Source organism: Mugil cephalus, chromosome 8, assembly GCF_022458985.1.
Source record: "Mugil cephalus isolate CIBA_MC_2020 chromosome 8, CIBA_Mcephalus_1.1, whole genome shotgun sequence".
NCBI classification, from domain to species: Eukaryota; Metazoa; Chordata; class Actinopteri; order Mugiliformes; family Mugilidae; genus Mugil; species Mugil cephalus.
The window spans coordinates 4314839-4330002 of NC_061777.1; the positions used below are offsets into that span (position 1 = coordinate 4314839).

Genomic DNA, 15164 nt, shown 5'->3' on the forward strand with positions numbered 1-15164 from the left:
TCTTACAGGTAACATTTACATACCTCAGCTACCAGAGTAGTGCCTCCTGCTCTCTTGCCCAGTCTACTGTACATGTTTGCCTAATAACCCTTCAGATCCGTCTCTGTGTCGGGTTGCATCACAGTAAAACTTTTGGGATCCTATTGAAATCGTTGTTGGCTCGGCCGAGCAGGAGTTTTTCAGGGCGTTGGTTCACCGGTAAATCCTCCTGAGCTCTTTGGTGGAACTGCAGTGGGTGTAATTAGTAAAGCTCCCATTCATCTACCTCGCAGCAACAGGTTTCCACATTGTACTTGGCCTAGTTTGAGACACAAAAGGAGATTTAACTAATACCTCCTACTGTATACTGCACTCATTCATCAAAAAAACTGGTTTCTGAAACAAATTTTCCAGTGATGACAGGAGTGCTCGCTTTGTGATTTCTCATGTTCACAATTTAACCCACTTCCCAAAACCATCCGTTTTCACTTCCTTGTTGGGGCTTGACTCATCATCAAGTTCAATCGTCATCAAAATGTTTGTTACGCCAGTTAAGAATCAAAGGCTGTCAGTGTTATCTAATTATTATCTTCTCTCACATGAGTTAGTACACCTTCAGAGAGGTACATGCGCCGTCAAGGAAGGAAAAAAGAGGACGGAAAGTTTTCAGCTGGACACATTTTACTAGAGAAAGTGGGATACATTATGTAATGTAATGTTTTCTCTTTCCAGTTTAATATTTTGTCTCATTGTTTCAATCATATCATATCATCAACCTACATTAATTTCTTGGAAATCATGACCACCACTACTTGCATAGCTCCTGATCCATTTCATCAGCACCCGACCTCTCCCTAACCGTCAACCAAGCCTCGAATAGAAGTGTGTACTTTTATTCATGCATTAACAACAGATTTAACCTCTTTTTGAGGAGTAATGTAGCGTAAACGATTAAATATGCGTATGAAGGCTTGGTTGGAGGTTAGGTTAGGGAGAGGTTGGGTGCTGGTGAAATGAGGGTCAGGAGTTATGATTATGATTTTCAAGAAATTAATTAAAGTTGATGATATGATATGATTGAAACAATGAGATTAAATATTAAAAGAAACTAGAAAGAGAAAATATTTTGAATAAATGTGCGTTGAATAAAAATTTACCTCCTCATTTTTTTTTATATATATATATTCTTAATTAAAATTAATTATTTATTAGGCACCAATACTCCATACGGTACCGCCGTTATGAAGGTCGACTTTATTCTCGAAATTTCAAATTTTTTTCTCAAAATTTTGACTTTTTTTCTCAAAATTTCAGCTTCTTCTCAAAAAATCTAAATCTACCTCCTCTCATTTTTTTCTTTTCATTGGTGGCCCTAATACTCTTCCATATATATGTTAAACTTATGAACTGACATTTTGACTTTTTTCCTCAAAATTTCGACTCTTTTCTCAACATTTTGACCTTTTTCTCAAAGTACTCCTCTTATTTTTTTTCTCATGGATGGCCCTAGTACTCTTCCATATGTTAAACTTAGTGAATGACTTACGTAGTTAGTCACCATTAGAGCATACAGTTGGAGTCAATTCAGCAAACTCAAGTAAAACTTCCGACACTTGGAAACACTTCCAAGAGACACTTCCACGAAACAGAGTTCACAAGAATTTCTGCATAAAAATATCCTCAAAACATCAATATTATGAAAAAAACTATTGTTTTAGTTAATGATGAATCATATGTGTCACGAACAGTAGAAAGGGAAGGAGGTGTGGAGAGGTGGAACCAGGGAGCAAAAAATACTTAGAAATAAAACTCAACTTCAAACAAAAAAAAACAAAAAACAACAAAAAAACAGGAGAGTCGAAACTAGACCCAGGAACACAAGGAAGCACGAGTGTGGGACAAAAAAGAGTGACACCCCAGACGACTTGAGACAAAACAAAGACGAAGGTGAAACTAATGAGGGCGGAGCGACAGAAGCAGAAACCGACCCAACAATCAAAGACAGGATGGAAACGAGACAAGATACAACAAGGAAAACCAAACAGCCTCTCAGAAAAAGACCTGAGTGACTAAACCATGTCAATAAGGAGTTATCTGTAAGTTGTAAAAGTATGTTGTTTTCAGTATCTGCTGTGAGCTCCTTGTGTAGCGACTAAATGTTTCTGGTAACTGCTGATCAGTCGTCTACAGGGGGAATTTTAGCCCATCCCTCAGAACAAATGAACAACATTTCTGTTGGACTTTGACATGAACATCCATCGCGTTCTTTCATTGAGTGCATCAATTAGGACAAGGTGCAGCAGAACAGGCCCAAACCAGGACACCAGCGCCCCCATGTTTCATGGAGGGATGAGTTTCTGATGCTGGAATGCAGCGTTGGTTCATCTCCAAACATGACGATGTCCAAACATTTAAACCAAACTATTCTGACTGTGGATTATTTGTGGAGGTTTTGGAACCTTTTCCAGCCTGATGAGCGACAACAATGACAATTATTTTGTCTGGGCTCAACAAAAAAGCTCCTTCGTCTGTTGCCACCAATCATTGGTTGTGAAGATCACAAATCTCAGTATTTTAAACAAACCAATGCAATAAGCAATGAACACTTGTTAAAGTAATTGGAAACACTTCCGAACAAATGAACTCCTATTTGTCCTTGAACTACACATGCACCCCACAGATGTGTAATATTGGGTAATTTTCCCGAATTAAAAAACGTCAAAGCAGAGTTTTCTACATTTCTACATCAACTTATTCAGAGTGAAAGAATTACAACTACACAATCCCGGAAGAAAGAAAGCATCTCCTTTCACAATATTCACGTTTTCTTCTAAACCATAGGTGTTTCTTTAAACTCACGATAAAATGAATCCAACGTATTTTTAGTAAAGGAATAGCTTAAAATTGAATGCAAAATGATAATAATAATAATTTATATTTACCAATAGCACTAGAAAATTAGCACTAAAATTTAATTCTCTCATTTTCTTTTTATATCTTTTATGTCTTTTTGTAGCAGAGGCAACGAGCTAACCATGCTAACTTGACTAGCTATGATTACTGTAAGTCTTAAAAATGACAGGTTGAAAATATAATTTTTTTTCGCCGGTCTGGCAACACCACAGTATAGTTACACACCAATCAGCCACAACATTATGACCACCTTCCTAATATTGTGCCTCCAAAACAGTTGTGACTTGTCAGAGAATGGACGTGGGCCGTCATTGTCATTGCTATGGGGTGGGGGGTGTCTGGTCTGGTTTGGGTGGGTGGTCCATGTCTAAGTAACATTAACACTAATGAATTCCAGGTCGATGTTGTGGTTAAGTTCAGAAGAAACTGGGACGATCACAAGGCTCCGTAGAGAAATATATCTCAGGTTTATTAATAACTTTCTTCATCTTCAAAACTCATTAAGACAGAAATTATAAAACAGTATTTACATCTCGTTTCTCTTGTTTAAGTTAAACTCATGCCAGAGACAATGAAGAACAAACTGTTTATTTTTCCCCAAACTCCATTCGCTCAGTTCCCAAATCAAACTCATGACAAATAATAATAATAAAAAAAAAAAGAAAAAAAAAAAAGAAGAAGATGGTTGTCCACCACGATTACTGACAGTGTTCTGAGGTACAAAAAAAATAATCCGACCCGATTCACTCTCACATTCAGACACACAAACACACACACACACACACGATAACGAATAACCAAACCCAGTACGATTTAAAGCAGATGTGTGTGGCGGCAGGGAGGAGGAGGAGGAGGGGAGGAGGACGGGGGGAGGATGGGGGGGGGTTCAAAGACATGAACACATTTTAAAAACGATTCCAGGTGTAAAAATGTACAAAACCACCAAAGAAGAAAGAGTCTGTTGAAACGGGAGTTTGTGTTAATAAATCACACGTGAACACACAGAAGACATTCTGGTACAGTCATGACAAAGGGACAGTGATGGCGACAGAAAGATGAGTCTGAGAGCTGCAAATGTAAAAATAATAAATGAATAAAATATGCAGTGTCACGTTAAGGAATTGGCACAGAAAAGAAAAGAAAAAAAAAAAAAACGGTTTTGAAATTCTGACCGTAACAGCATTGCGACAGTTCACTTTGGCAAATTTGTATCTTTTGGGAAAAATACTGGGTCCTTCTTCCTCTCTTCCTCCTACCTAAAAGTGCTTTTCCATTTTCTAACTCACCGAAAAGTCCAAGTTGTTTGAAAAAGAAATTCTGGCGAAAAAAAAAAAAAGATACAAACAGGAAGCGTTTCCTCAGAAGCCAGTGGAACCGATCGAGTTAAGACGCCTGCAGGTGGCGCTAATGTAGCCTCGTTAAAGAGTTAAAGGCGTTGTTGGAGGCTGTGTCTGATCTGGACAAAGGGGGAAAACAATAAAATAAAATAGAAATATATCGTTAGTGTCCAGAGAGAGGAAGAAGTTTATCCAAGCAGCAGATGTGAAAATAAAAGGATGAATATTTCCGCTAGCCAACAGCCCTCGCCGCCTCTCACACATCGCAGAAATGTTGGTTGTAAATAAAAAATAAAATAAAAATAAATGCAAAAAAAAAAATTGCCTTCTAGGATCTGAGTTGTTTTTTGGGGAGAAGTTACAAATGGCTTCAGAAAATTGCACGTTTCTGCTAAGTGCTCTTTAATCTAAAATAAAAAAATAAAAATGCGGTGCTCGAATGTTTACACATCTTTACCTTAAGAACATATCAGCTTAGACAGAGAACTGCAAAAAAGAAAAAAGAAAAAAAAAGCTGGATCTAAAAAAATTACCTTTTCTAAAGTTTTATACACAATTGAAAATCTCTATTTAATTTCATTCTTTCCACTTTTTAAAAAAAAAATAAAAAAAAGACCCAGTTTGTTTTAAACTCCACATTGAATGTGATCATCTGTTGTACCAGGGAATATTTAAGGATCAGGTAAAATAAGGCAACACCACTCAGAAAACTCTCTTTGGCAGAGATTTAATTTCATGTTAAAAAAAAAAAAAAAATCATAAAGGGAGTAATTTGCATAAAAAATAAATAAAATAAAATAAAATCTGAACACCCGTGACTTGGCACCGTCAGAAGAGCCACGTCCAAAACAACAAAAAATTCACTGAAAAACAGAAATGAAGTCACTGTGAGCTCATGATTTGGTTTCAATTGTTCGCAACGAAAAAAAAAAAAAAAAAAAAAAAAATGGAAAAAAAGTGCTTCGTATTTCCTCTTTTAGGACTCGGAGGATCCTTGCTCTTCAGTAGTTCTCTATCTTTCTCATGAGGTTTCACAGTGTTCGTTCAGCTGACCTCAGCGGAAAAACGATTTTCGGAAAAGAAAAAAGCAGCGACCGTTATAAGAGGAAAAAACAATTTGATTGAGTGATAAATAATACGGGTGCTAATTAAACCCAGATTTTCATTTGCCCTGTTTAGTTTGAGGAACTCATTGGATTCACCTGTGATTAAGGGATTAAGTGGTAAAAACTATAAATCGCTGCAAACTTTAGGTGTTTTTTTTTGTTTGTTTTTTTGGGTGGTTTCCAAACAAATATTCCTTTTAAAATTTCCTCTGCGGGTACAGTAAAGGTCTGACTGGAGTGCACGCAGCTCTGTGAACATCGTCCTTCCATTAAAACATTTGGCCGAGCGGTGCGTTTGGCTACAGAAATACAAACAGTAAAAAATTTCACTTGTGTTAGATTGATAATCCCCACCATACACACATCTTTCACCCAGATTTATACAAAAAAAAAAAAAAAAGAAAGGGAAGGAAACCCAAACATTACCACTGAATGCAAAGGAACACTTGTTATAACATATAAAATCTCACAATGAAGGCAAAAATAAAAATTACACTTCTTGCCCCTACTCCCTCATCAACAGACACACACAGAATAAATAAAGTCTCAGATTTCTTAAAGTATTTTCTAACCAGGAGGTGATCAAACTTCCTGCTTTTGGTTTGTGTTGCCACCGTGTCAGCTGGTGGATATTTCATTTTTGGTCACACACACGCACACACACACACGCACGCACACACGCACACACACACACACACATCCTCTCTTTGCTCTCAAACAGAACAAAACCAGATTTTAATGTTAAAACTCGGAGAGAGGGGAAAGAGGAACCACAGAATAAAGAGAGATACAGCGGAGTGGCCACAGTTAACGTACCCTACACATTTAACTTAACACATTCATGTTGATTGTCGTCATCACAATACAGACTGGCTGTCTATCGGCGGTGAATCTCTTTAACAACTCCGGGATAAAGGCTCTCGGCTACTCGCTGTTTCTACGAAGAAAACAAGGAAGGAAACATACATATATAAATATATATATATATATATATATATATGGATTTATATATGTATATATGTAGTCTGACAGATCCACCCTCACCTCCACTCATAAAAAAAGAAAGAAAGTCAGTAGGTGGTTTTGTGTGTCTGCCTCACGCATTAATAAATATCTCGCTATGATTTTTCTACTGGATATTTTTACTCTGCTGTGCTGACATGCTCTTTGTCTTCTAGCTGTATGGATGCAACGGAGGAGGAGGAGGAGGAGGAGGAGGAGGAGCTGCTACACATGCGGCGTTGGCGGGGTTGGTTTGCGGCTCCCGGCTCCGCACTTTTGTGTTATGTACATCAGGAGGAGGGTGAGGAGGGTGAGGAGGGTGAGGAGGGCGGAGTCTCCCTGAGTCTCTAATTAGGGACAATGAACTTGAAGACACACACACACACACACACACACGGAGGAAGACACTCAAACCGGCGACACGTCCGTTTTCGAGGAACAAAGGAAAAAGCTTTACAATCTTTGTCATCCCGGAAAAACGTGAGAATCGTCTGCAAACAAACACACACTCAGACGTGGAGGACTTTGGGGGGGGGTGGGTGGTGAAAGGTGGGTGGGGTCAAATGCTGTTCTCCAGCTGGCTGTGGTGATTGGCTGTGTGCGGTGAGTTCTGCTCGTTGAGGAGGAGCGTCGTCTCGTCCGGGCCGTTTTCCAAGGGGGCGGAGTCCGCTCCCGGGTCCATTATAGTGGAGTTGGCGGCGGCGGAGGCGTCGACGATGGCGACGACGGACGGCGGCGGGGTCGTCTGATCCGCGTTGTGGCCGCTTTCGGGGGACTGGGGCGTGCTGTCCAGACGCGACGCCACCAGGCCGTTCTGGTACTGAGACCGTGTGATCTGGAGGGGGGCGGGGACAAAACGGAAAACACGTTCAGTGGAGGCTAACGCAACCAAGATGGCGACTGGCGGAGGCAACACACTGAGCTTCAAAACCACTTTAAAGATGGTTTGTGCATCTTTTAATAGAGTTCACGTTTGTTCTACACAACTAGGGTTGTTCAGTTACTTAGACTGTTCATATTTTAGTATTTACTCAGTGATTCACGCTATAATTATTGTCAACTGTTTTCAATTGTCAACTGTGACATTTACCTTTACTGATCTTTTAATATTCTGCATTGGCCAAATGAGATATATATTGTTTTTTAATTGCAGCAGTGATAAATGTGTAAACGTGTGAACGTGTATTGCACAGGTTTTTAGACTTAGCTTGTATTCTGGCTCCAGAAAATATTCGTTCTCTTCTCTAAAAATGTTCTGTTGTGATCATCCAACGCCACAAACTTCCTAATCTTCGAATGCAACTCCAAGAAAGTTTGTGGTTTTGTTTTAGGTTTGCACTGCAATAATAATCTCCTTCTTTTATACCTCATCAAACTTCTTAACCAACCACCACAAAAATGAAAGGAGAAGGACAAGAAGTCGTCTTTGTGGTTTTGGTTTTGGATGCGGTTTTGGTTTACGGCCGACCTAAAATAAATAACCACAAGAAATGCGATCATTTAAAAAACGCCTGTATCAACCCACGATACTGAACACCAGTTGCAGGTTGTTGCTTTTTTCGACTTTTACAGACCGTATCACTTAGTGATGGTGGTTTCAAGCCTTTTTACGTTTGATTTGATTTTATAAATGCTCAGGCAGCAGAACGGTGCTGCAGAAATGTTCCACTACATCTAATGTGTTATCTACTTACTTGTTCCGGCAAAGATTAAACTGATTGAACTGACCTTGACAAACTGCAGGTCGGTGAGGGCGCGGACGTAGAAGTCGGGCGTGTACTGCTGCAGGGGTATGCTGTTGTTGAGCTGGCTGTTGCTGCCGCTGACGGACAGAGACTCGGTCCTGTCTGTGCCGCTCAGAGACGCCGTCCGGTTCAAGCCGCTGAGGTGGGACGGCGAGCGGAACTCTGCAAAGACACGGAAAACGTAATCACGTTTAAGGATTTCTCAGGCCCGTTTGACCAGTGACGTTCACGGGTCCTTTGATGCAAATATGGACCGACAAAGTTCTCGAGGGCGCAAAATGCAGCTTAGCTTCAATGCAGGTTAAGTTTATATGAGTGGAAAGCACAAAGTAAAAGGTTAAGTTAGATCTGTGAGAGCACCAGAGACAACGAGGTTAAAAGGAAAGTCGAGTTATTTCCCCTTCAAACAAACATCTCTCACACCAAGTCAGCAGCATCGAGATATTACTACTATACTACTTAACCCTCATGCCCTGATCAGGACAAAACTGTCCTTTTCCATTTTTTTTTTTATGTAAATGTGTGTATTTTCAGCAAATTCCATAATATTCCATTTTTACACAGTGTAAACTAAATTTAGATTAATTGTTACGTTGTTACCATTAAGGTACAAAAATAAAACCTATCAAAATCAATGTTGCTACTATCACTGACATGTCCAAGACTCTAATAATACGCCAGGAAAAAATCCACTTTCTATTAATATTACTGAAAATATTTCATTTTTTCTGTATTTTTTCCCCCAAACAATTTCAATGAATCACAAACACTAGGGTTAAAAGTCAGAAATGAATCAAACTTTCGGTATCTGTGATTACTATAAGTGGATTAAAATAATTATGTAAAAAAGCAGAAGAAATATTAATATATGCATTTTGTTTTTTTAGCATATTTAAATTTTTTTAAGCTATTTAAATCAGGTATGAGGGTCAATTAGAACTGAGACGTTAACAAAGTATAACATATTTAAAATGTTGAGAGCAATGCAGGACGCAAACCAGCAACACATGTATTATTGTTAACAGAAAAGGAAAAAATACTCAGTGCGTCATTTCTCAAAAAGAAGAAAAACAGGGTTCTTAAGAAAATCCAAAATCTGCAGAAATGGGTTTACAAAAAATAAACAGACGCTGCCCAGATGAATAACATCGACAACTTCCCGGACTCATTAGTCGGTTCTCGTCAGAGAAAACATGCTGTGCAATGCAGTGCAGATCATTTTACAGTTGTAACTTATTTATGCTTATTAATCAACAGTAGACATAGATTAATCATATAGATTGATTAATCACTATTTGCAATACTGTCTTCAGTTTTATATTTTGTTACACATTGGTGACTTTATTATTAGATACAGTGAAATAATCCCCGTGTCCACACATGAGGACATCATTTTTTTTTTTTTACAGAAACCTTCTGGAAAATAACCTTCCTGTTCAAAGATGATACTTTAGTTTTTATATTTCTTCAGACCTACTAAACCTGAGAAATGAAAAAAGGAACAAAAGCTCAGGTCTCAGGAGCTCAAGGTGATGTCCAAATGGCGTCTCATTCAGTAAAAAGACAATTCTGAGCTGGAAACATTCTCATTTGAGAAGTAACTACAGAGCTACAGATCTTTATTATCTTACTAGAAAGGTAACTGAATAGGTAATAACGGCTTAATTAGGAGTTTAAAGGTTAAAATGCAATATCTAACCCAGACAGATGACGCTCCTTTTTTTTTTTTTTTTTTGCAATGAACCTCTTAGTCACACTTTCACATTCTCTCCACGAGTTGTAAACATTTCCTTTGCCAAGCTGTTCTCCAATGTCTGCTCCATTACACTGAAACTACAATGATTAACATTCAGTGTGCATCACCCACCGCACTGCATGTGTCATGCACTCACTTCACACGCGAGCATGTTACTGTGTCTCTATTATTACCAGTAAGTGTGAGTCGTCCAGCAGGGGGCCTCAGTGAGTCATAGGAAACAGTTTTACCTGGACACGTCAACTGCGTTAGCGTTCAGGGAATGGGTGGGTTTCTAGTTAGTGGTTAGATTTAAACATGTGGGATCCAGAAGGAAACTTTTCTATATTTCCCAACAGTTTAGATAATTCTGGACAAGTTCTTCCTTGTTACACGCCTGATTGAGCTTAAAGAGATGAGTGGGGGGGTTTCCCAGCAGAACACTGAACTGTTACAAGATGGTTTAAATGCTATTCACTTCTCCTGTCAGTGGTCATAATGTTGTGGCTGATTGGTGTATAATGGAAATTCCAATTCTGTATCCTCTATATACTTATGTTTGGAAGACTCAATGGAATAGCAAGTTTCATTCTGATACCTTTTTTTAGGGTAATTTTATTTAGCATGTTAGCATTTAAGTTTTTAATCTACAATCAGAATGATTTAAAATATTGTCAATGTAATCGTAATCTGTGGAACAACCATAGGCTGTTTGAAGATGGACATCGGGACTGCTCCTCAAAAGTGACGCCAAAGCGAGTAGAGCTCCCCCTGGTGACTGGAGGCTGCAGTATAGATCATAAGCTCCGCCTCCTCCATGCTCATAACACTAAAATACACATCACATTTTTGTTTTCCAAGGATGACTTCTGTCATTTTAGGTAGTTAATATAATATTGATGATTAAAGGTTAATATCTTTTGTTTGAGTTTTGTTTAAGTTATTTATTTATTTATTTTTGGCGCTATAGTAACAGGCCGTGTACAGTGAATCCAGCATTTCCTTGTATAAGGATGGAGGTAGAGGTGAATGTTGTATAGTAGTCTAGAGGAAGTGTGGGCGGGGCATCAATATCGTGGCTCCGCCCTCGGACCAAACTGATCAGACCCCGGCTCCGAAGTCGCACATGTCCCCAGGAAAATAGCATCAGTTTGACCAAAAGCAAGGAAGCGGGGGACATGTCATCCATATTTATATACAGTCTATGGTTAAAAGGTGCAAAGTTCCCAACTGGATCTGTAATACTTTTAATCAGAGAAGGTTTTTTTTTTTTTTTACAAAAGTCAGTATCTACTTGTGACTTGTTAGCGTTTCTAAAGTTAAGGAGGAAGAGTTAAGACGCCCCAATTCCAAACAACAATCCCCACACGCACAAACATTTTCAGCATCGACTACAAAACCGTGAAGGCACTGGATTAGATGTGGAACTGGGCTCTGGTGATGATCCGACGTGCTACATAAAAACTACAATCTACAACAGATGTTAATATCTATCACTATATATTTAAACCAGTCTACAAAAACTAAAAACATCGCTGGCTGCATCTCAACAGCTTCCTTTTAAATATTGGAGGATTGAACCGTATGAGGCTGTTTATTAAGATGCAGAGTTGATGCTGCAGAGAGGAGACAGATTAACACCTCGAGGGGTCCTTAAAGGGGTTCAAGTCCCATCTGGGCGTCTCTTGATGGACTCCCATCCTTCTCCGTTTTATTTTTAAAACGTGCCACGTGATCAGGTCCCTGACGGTTCAAAAACAGCGTTGACATTTCGGCAAATAAACTCTTTGATCAGCTTCCACTGTCCCCTTGTTTCTCCTCTGCATCCATCACATTTATATTTCTCTAATTTATTATAAAACATCTTAAATCTACTCTACTCCTTTAAAATGTGGTGCACATAAACTATTTTAAATGTCCGAAATAAAAGTGTGTTGGTTTAAATGTTTGAATTTAATTTGAAGTTTATGGGGACCAGCAAAGCTGTGGTGTGTTACTCTGCAGCGCCCTCACTAGTCAACTTGAAGAATCACAACTTTACTATGTAAAAGGGTTTTCAAGGTTTTTCTATGTGGGAACTGACTCGTTCTCCGCTGCCGTTTGTCAAAACACCTCACGATCTGCAGCAATGCATCAACGTTGTTCTAACACCTGTAATATTCAACTTAAAATTTCCTTATTCGTTAGTCAGGCCTTAATTAAACTTTTAGACTTTTGTCAAGGGGACTAGAGGAAATATCTTAAACCAAAGCAAAATATGCTTATTTATTTACAAAGTTAGTTAAAATTAAAACGAGACAAACTAAATATTAAATATTAGTAAATATTTAAGCTGACATTCAACTTTTGAGTTTAAGAATTCAGGAAAACACAAGTTTTACTGGTTTTAAGACAAACGACCTTAATTTAAAACAATGGCGTTGGCACATGCAACATTTTCCTGCTATTTAAATGTTAATGTACAACAATAAATGTTAAATATTTCCCTTGTATCAACCGAAATCTACTAATCTAAAAGTACTATTTTTGAGATATCTGTGAGGTTTTATATCTGGGTCAATATATAATTGAGGGACTTTTGAAGTCTTACATACATTTTTATTAAAAATAAAAAAAGAAATGTTTTTTTTTATGTTCATTATGATCATGTCTTTGCAAAATCCATAATTATTTATTATGGGAACAATCACTTATTAATAAAAATGACTACATCATCCAAGCTTAACAACAACTTCCTTTCAACATTTGTTTTGATTTCGTTCTTGAGTTGAGATAATCATGACATGACAGTTTTCGTTTTTGGCAATATATCAAATTTTATATGGAAAATTACATTACAAACACATGACACTTTTAAGGAAGTGTGTTAAATCGACTTCTTCCTCTTTCTTAGTTATTTTATATAAAGTAGTGTGTGAGTCAAGTGTGGATTCATCACATGACAACGACTGCAATATATTTGTAACTAACTTTCAATTCCAACTGACTCAACTATATATATCATTTTTTAAGAATCATCCCATAAAAATGTCGTGTGGTGATTGGACAAAATGTGACCGACTATGTTAAACTCATCTACTTGTTTTAAGAGCCTGGATTTTCTCGTCTGCTAATCTTAAGTAATACATCCCTCATTTTAACACTTTTTTCTTCTTAAGCTGAGCATTTTCAGTGACGTCTGAGTCGATCTTGTACATTTAAAATGACGCCGGGAGACAAAGTGAGCGCCTCCAACCTGCTCCGTAAAATACGCGCAAATAAAATACTGACCCAGACATAGAGGAAGCTGTTTCTGATTAAACAAAGAGCTTATTTACCAAAAAACGTCGTCTTTGCTGACTTTAAAGGGTAAATCAGCACTTATTAACTGTCAGAACTTATAAAAAGTAGCGCAAAAGGTCATTTTTTCTGGCCTCTCTGACCATGCATCAATTTACCCAGCATGCACAAGAAAAGCTACACCTGGCTCTACAACCCCTCCCCATCCTCCCTCCTCCCTCCTCCCCCCCTGAGCCCTGTCTGTCCTTCGGTGTTAAAGCACCCCGACATGCCGGCGTTTACCTGGCAACCGAGAGAACAGAGAAAACCTCTTAAAGGAGAGGTGGCGGGGACGAGGCGCAGCCACTGAGAGGAGACGAGGAGAGAGGGGGGATTGACGGGAGGACAGAGGGAGGAGGGAGGAGGGTGGAGGGGAAGGAGGGACAGTCAGCGAGAGAGACAGAGCTTCTTCCAGACCCCGGTGAGGACATGCAAAAACCCCACAGGGAGACGTTGTTCCACGGGGAAACAACATGAAACTGCTTTAAGGAGAATTTTTAAGGCGGAAAGTTTGATGAAAGAGTCTGAGGAAGCGCGTTCACGGAAGAACCTGGAAGAATAATCTGTTACAGAGGGAAAAGGGATGAGAACAGTAAAGCTTTTTACATTTATGTCAGATTAATGGCAAGAAAAGGTCGTTACAAAGCCCTGAAACATTTTCACAGGATCATTTATCCTTCCAATGTGTAAGTGTATATTTACTTTGTACATATGCAAATCTTGTATTTTTTATTTATTTTTTATTTATTTTACTTGTATATTTTATTTATTGTATTTTAATTTTATTGCATGTTTGTTTTATTTATACTTTTTTTTAACATGCTTACATTTATTTATTTAATTATTTATTTGTGAATAGGCATTTAATTTAATTTATTTATTGTATTTTATTTTTATAGTATCATTATTTAGTTTTTTATTATTGCTCTTTTAACTGCCTTACACCTATTTATTTTTTTATGTGCAACTGAGCTACTCTTAATCAGTATTTAATTGAATTGAATTTAAATTAATTTTATTTTATTTCATTTATTTATAATTGCTTTTTAACTGTCTTACACTTATTAATTTTTTTTATGTGTAACTGAGCTGCTGGTGACAAATATTGTTCTCTTTGTGGATCAGTTAAGTCCATAACTCTGGCTAAATTTGTGCACCAAATTAAAAATAAAAATAAAATAAAAGCTCCACATCTGTCAGACTGAGCTTTTATCACCTCAATATCTACATGAGTATCAGACAGAGACATGAATGAAAAGACCGAACCAATGACTGAGTGCAGCAGAAAAAAAAAATAAACTGGTAGAGAGGGTTGAAGAAATTAATTATGTCTGTGAGGGAGAGACAGAAAGGAAGGGGGAAGTTAATAAACCACAACTACATCCCACTTCCCCCCCCGTGAGTCGTCCCCTGTTCTCAGTGACGTCAAATCAAACCTTCTCCCTTCAAAACTTCAAACTTATAGTATCACATGGTACAAGAAGGGGTCACTTTTGTTCCTGCTGGGAAGTGAATGAACAGTAAAAACCATAGTATGTTTGCATGCACAGGGTCATTTGAGGTTGTTTAAGAGAAAACCCGAGTGTGTCACGTTGTCCACCAGGTGGCGCTGTTTGACTTTTAATCTGCTCGTTGGGAGTCGATTCCTCTCTATTACAAGCAACTGGTGGTATTTAAAAAGCTTTTATTTTTTAAAGTTTTGGATTAAATGCAGAGAGATAAAAGCTACAAGACACGTTAATGGTTATACTTCATTAACGTGTCTTTTATTTATTTATTTTTTTAATAAGGATGGATTATATTAAGTGGAACCGGTTTATTAATGCCATTTATTAAAGTGGTTGTGTATAGTGTAACAATAAACAGAGGGAGGGGTGAGGAGGGTGGAAGGGAGGAGATGAAAGGAGGGAGAGGAGGGTTTAAGGACTCACCCAGTGTGGGAGCACTGAGCGCCATCACTCCATAGTAGGAGAAAGGTCCAGTCTCAAACTTCATGTTCTCGTTTCCGGCCTCCACCTCCACTCGACCC

General features: G+C 38.2%; 1 protein-coding gene across 1 annotated transcript in view; it reads right to left on the reverse strand.

The window, feature by feature from the left end:
- Window positions 1-3335: 3335 nt before the first annotated feature.
- LOC125012357 (metal transporter CNNM4) overlaps window positions 3336-15164 on the reverse strand; it is a 45812-nt gene continuing 33983 nt past the window's right edge. The window contains exons 5-7 of the mRNA XM_047592274.1: window positions 15067-15163; window positions 8066-8244; window positions 3336-7172 (exon numbers count right to left, since the gene is read on the reverse strand). Coding sequence (XP_047448230.1) covers window positions 6897-7172; window positions 8066-8244; window positions 15067-15163 — 552 coding nt within the window. The 3' untranslated portion in view covers window positions 3336-6896. The remainder of the gene's footprint in view (window positions 7173-8065; window positions 8245-15066; window position 15164) is intronic.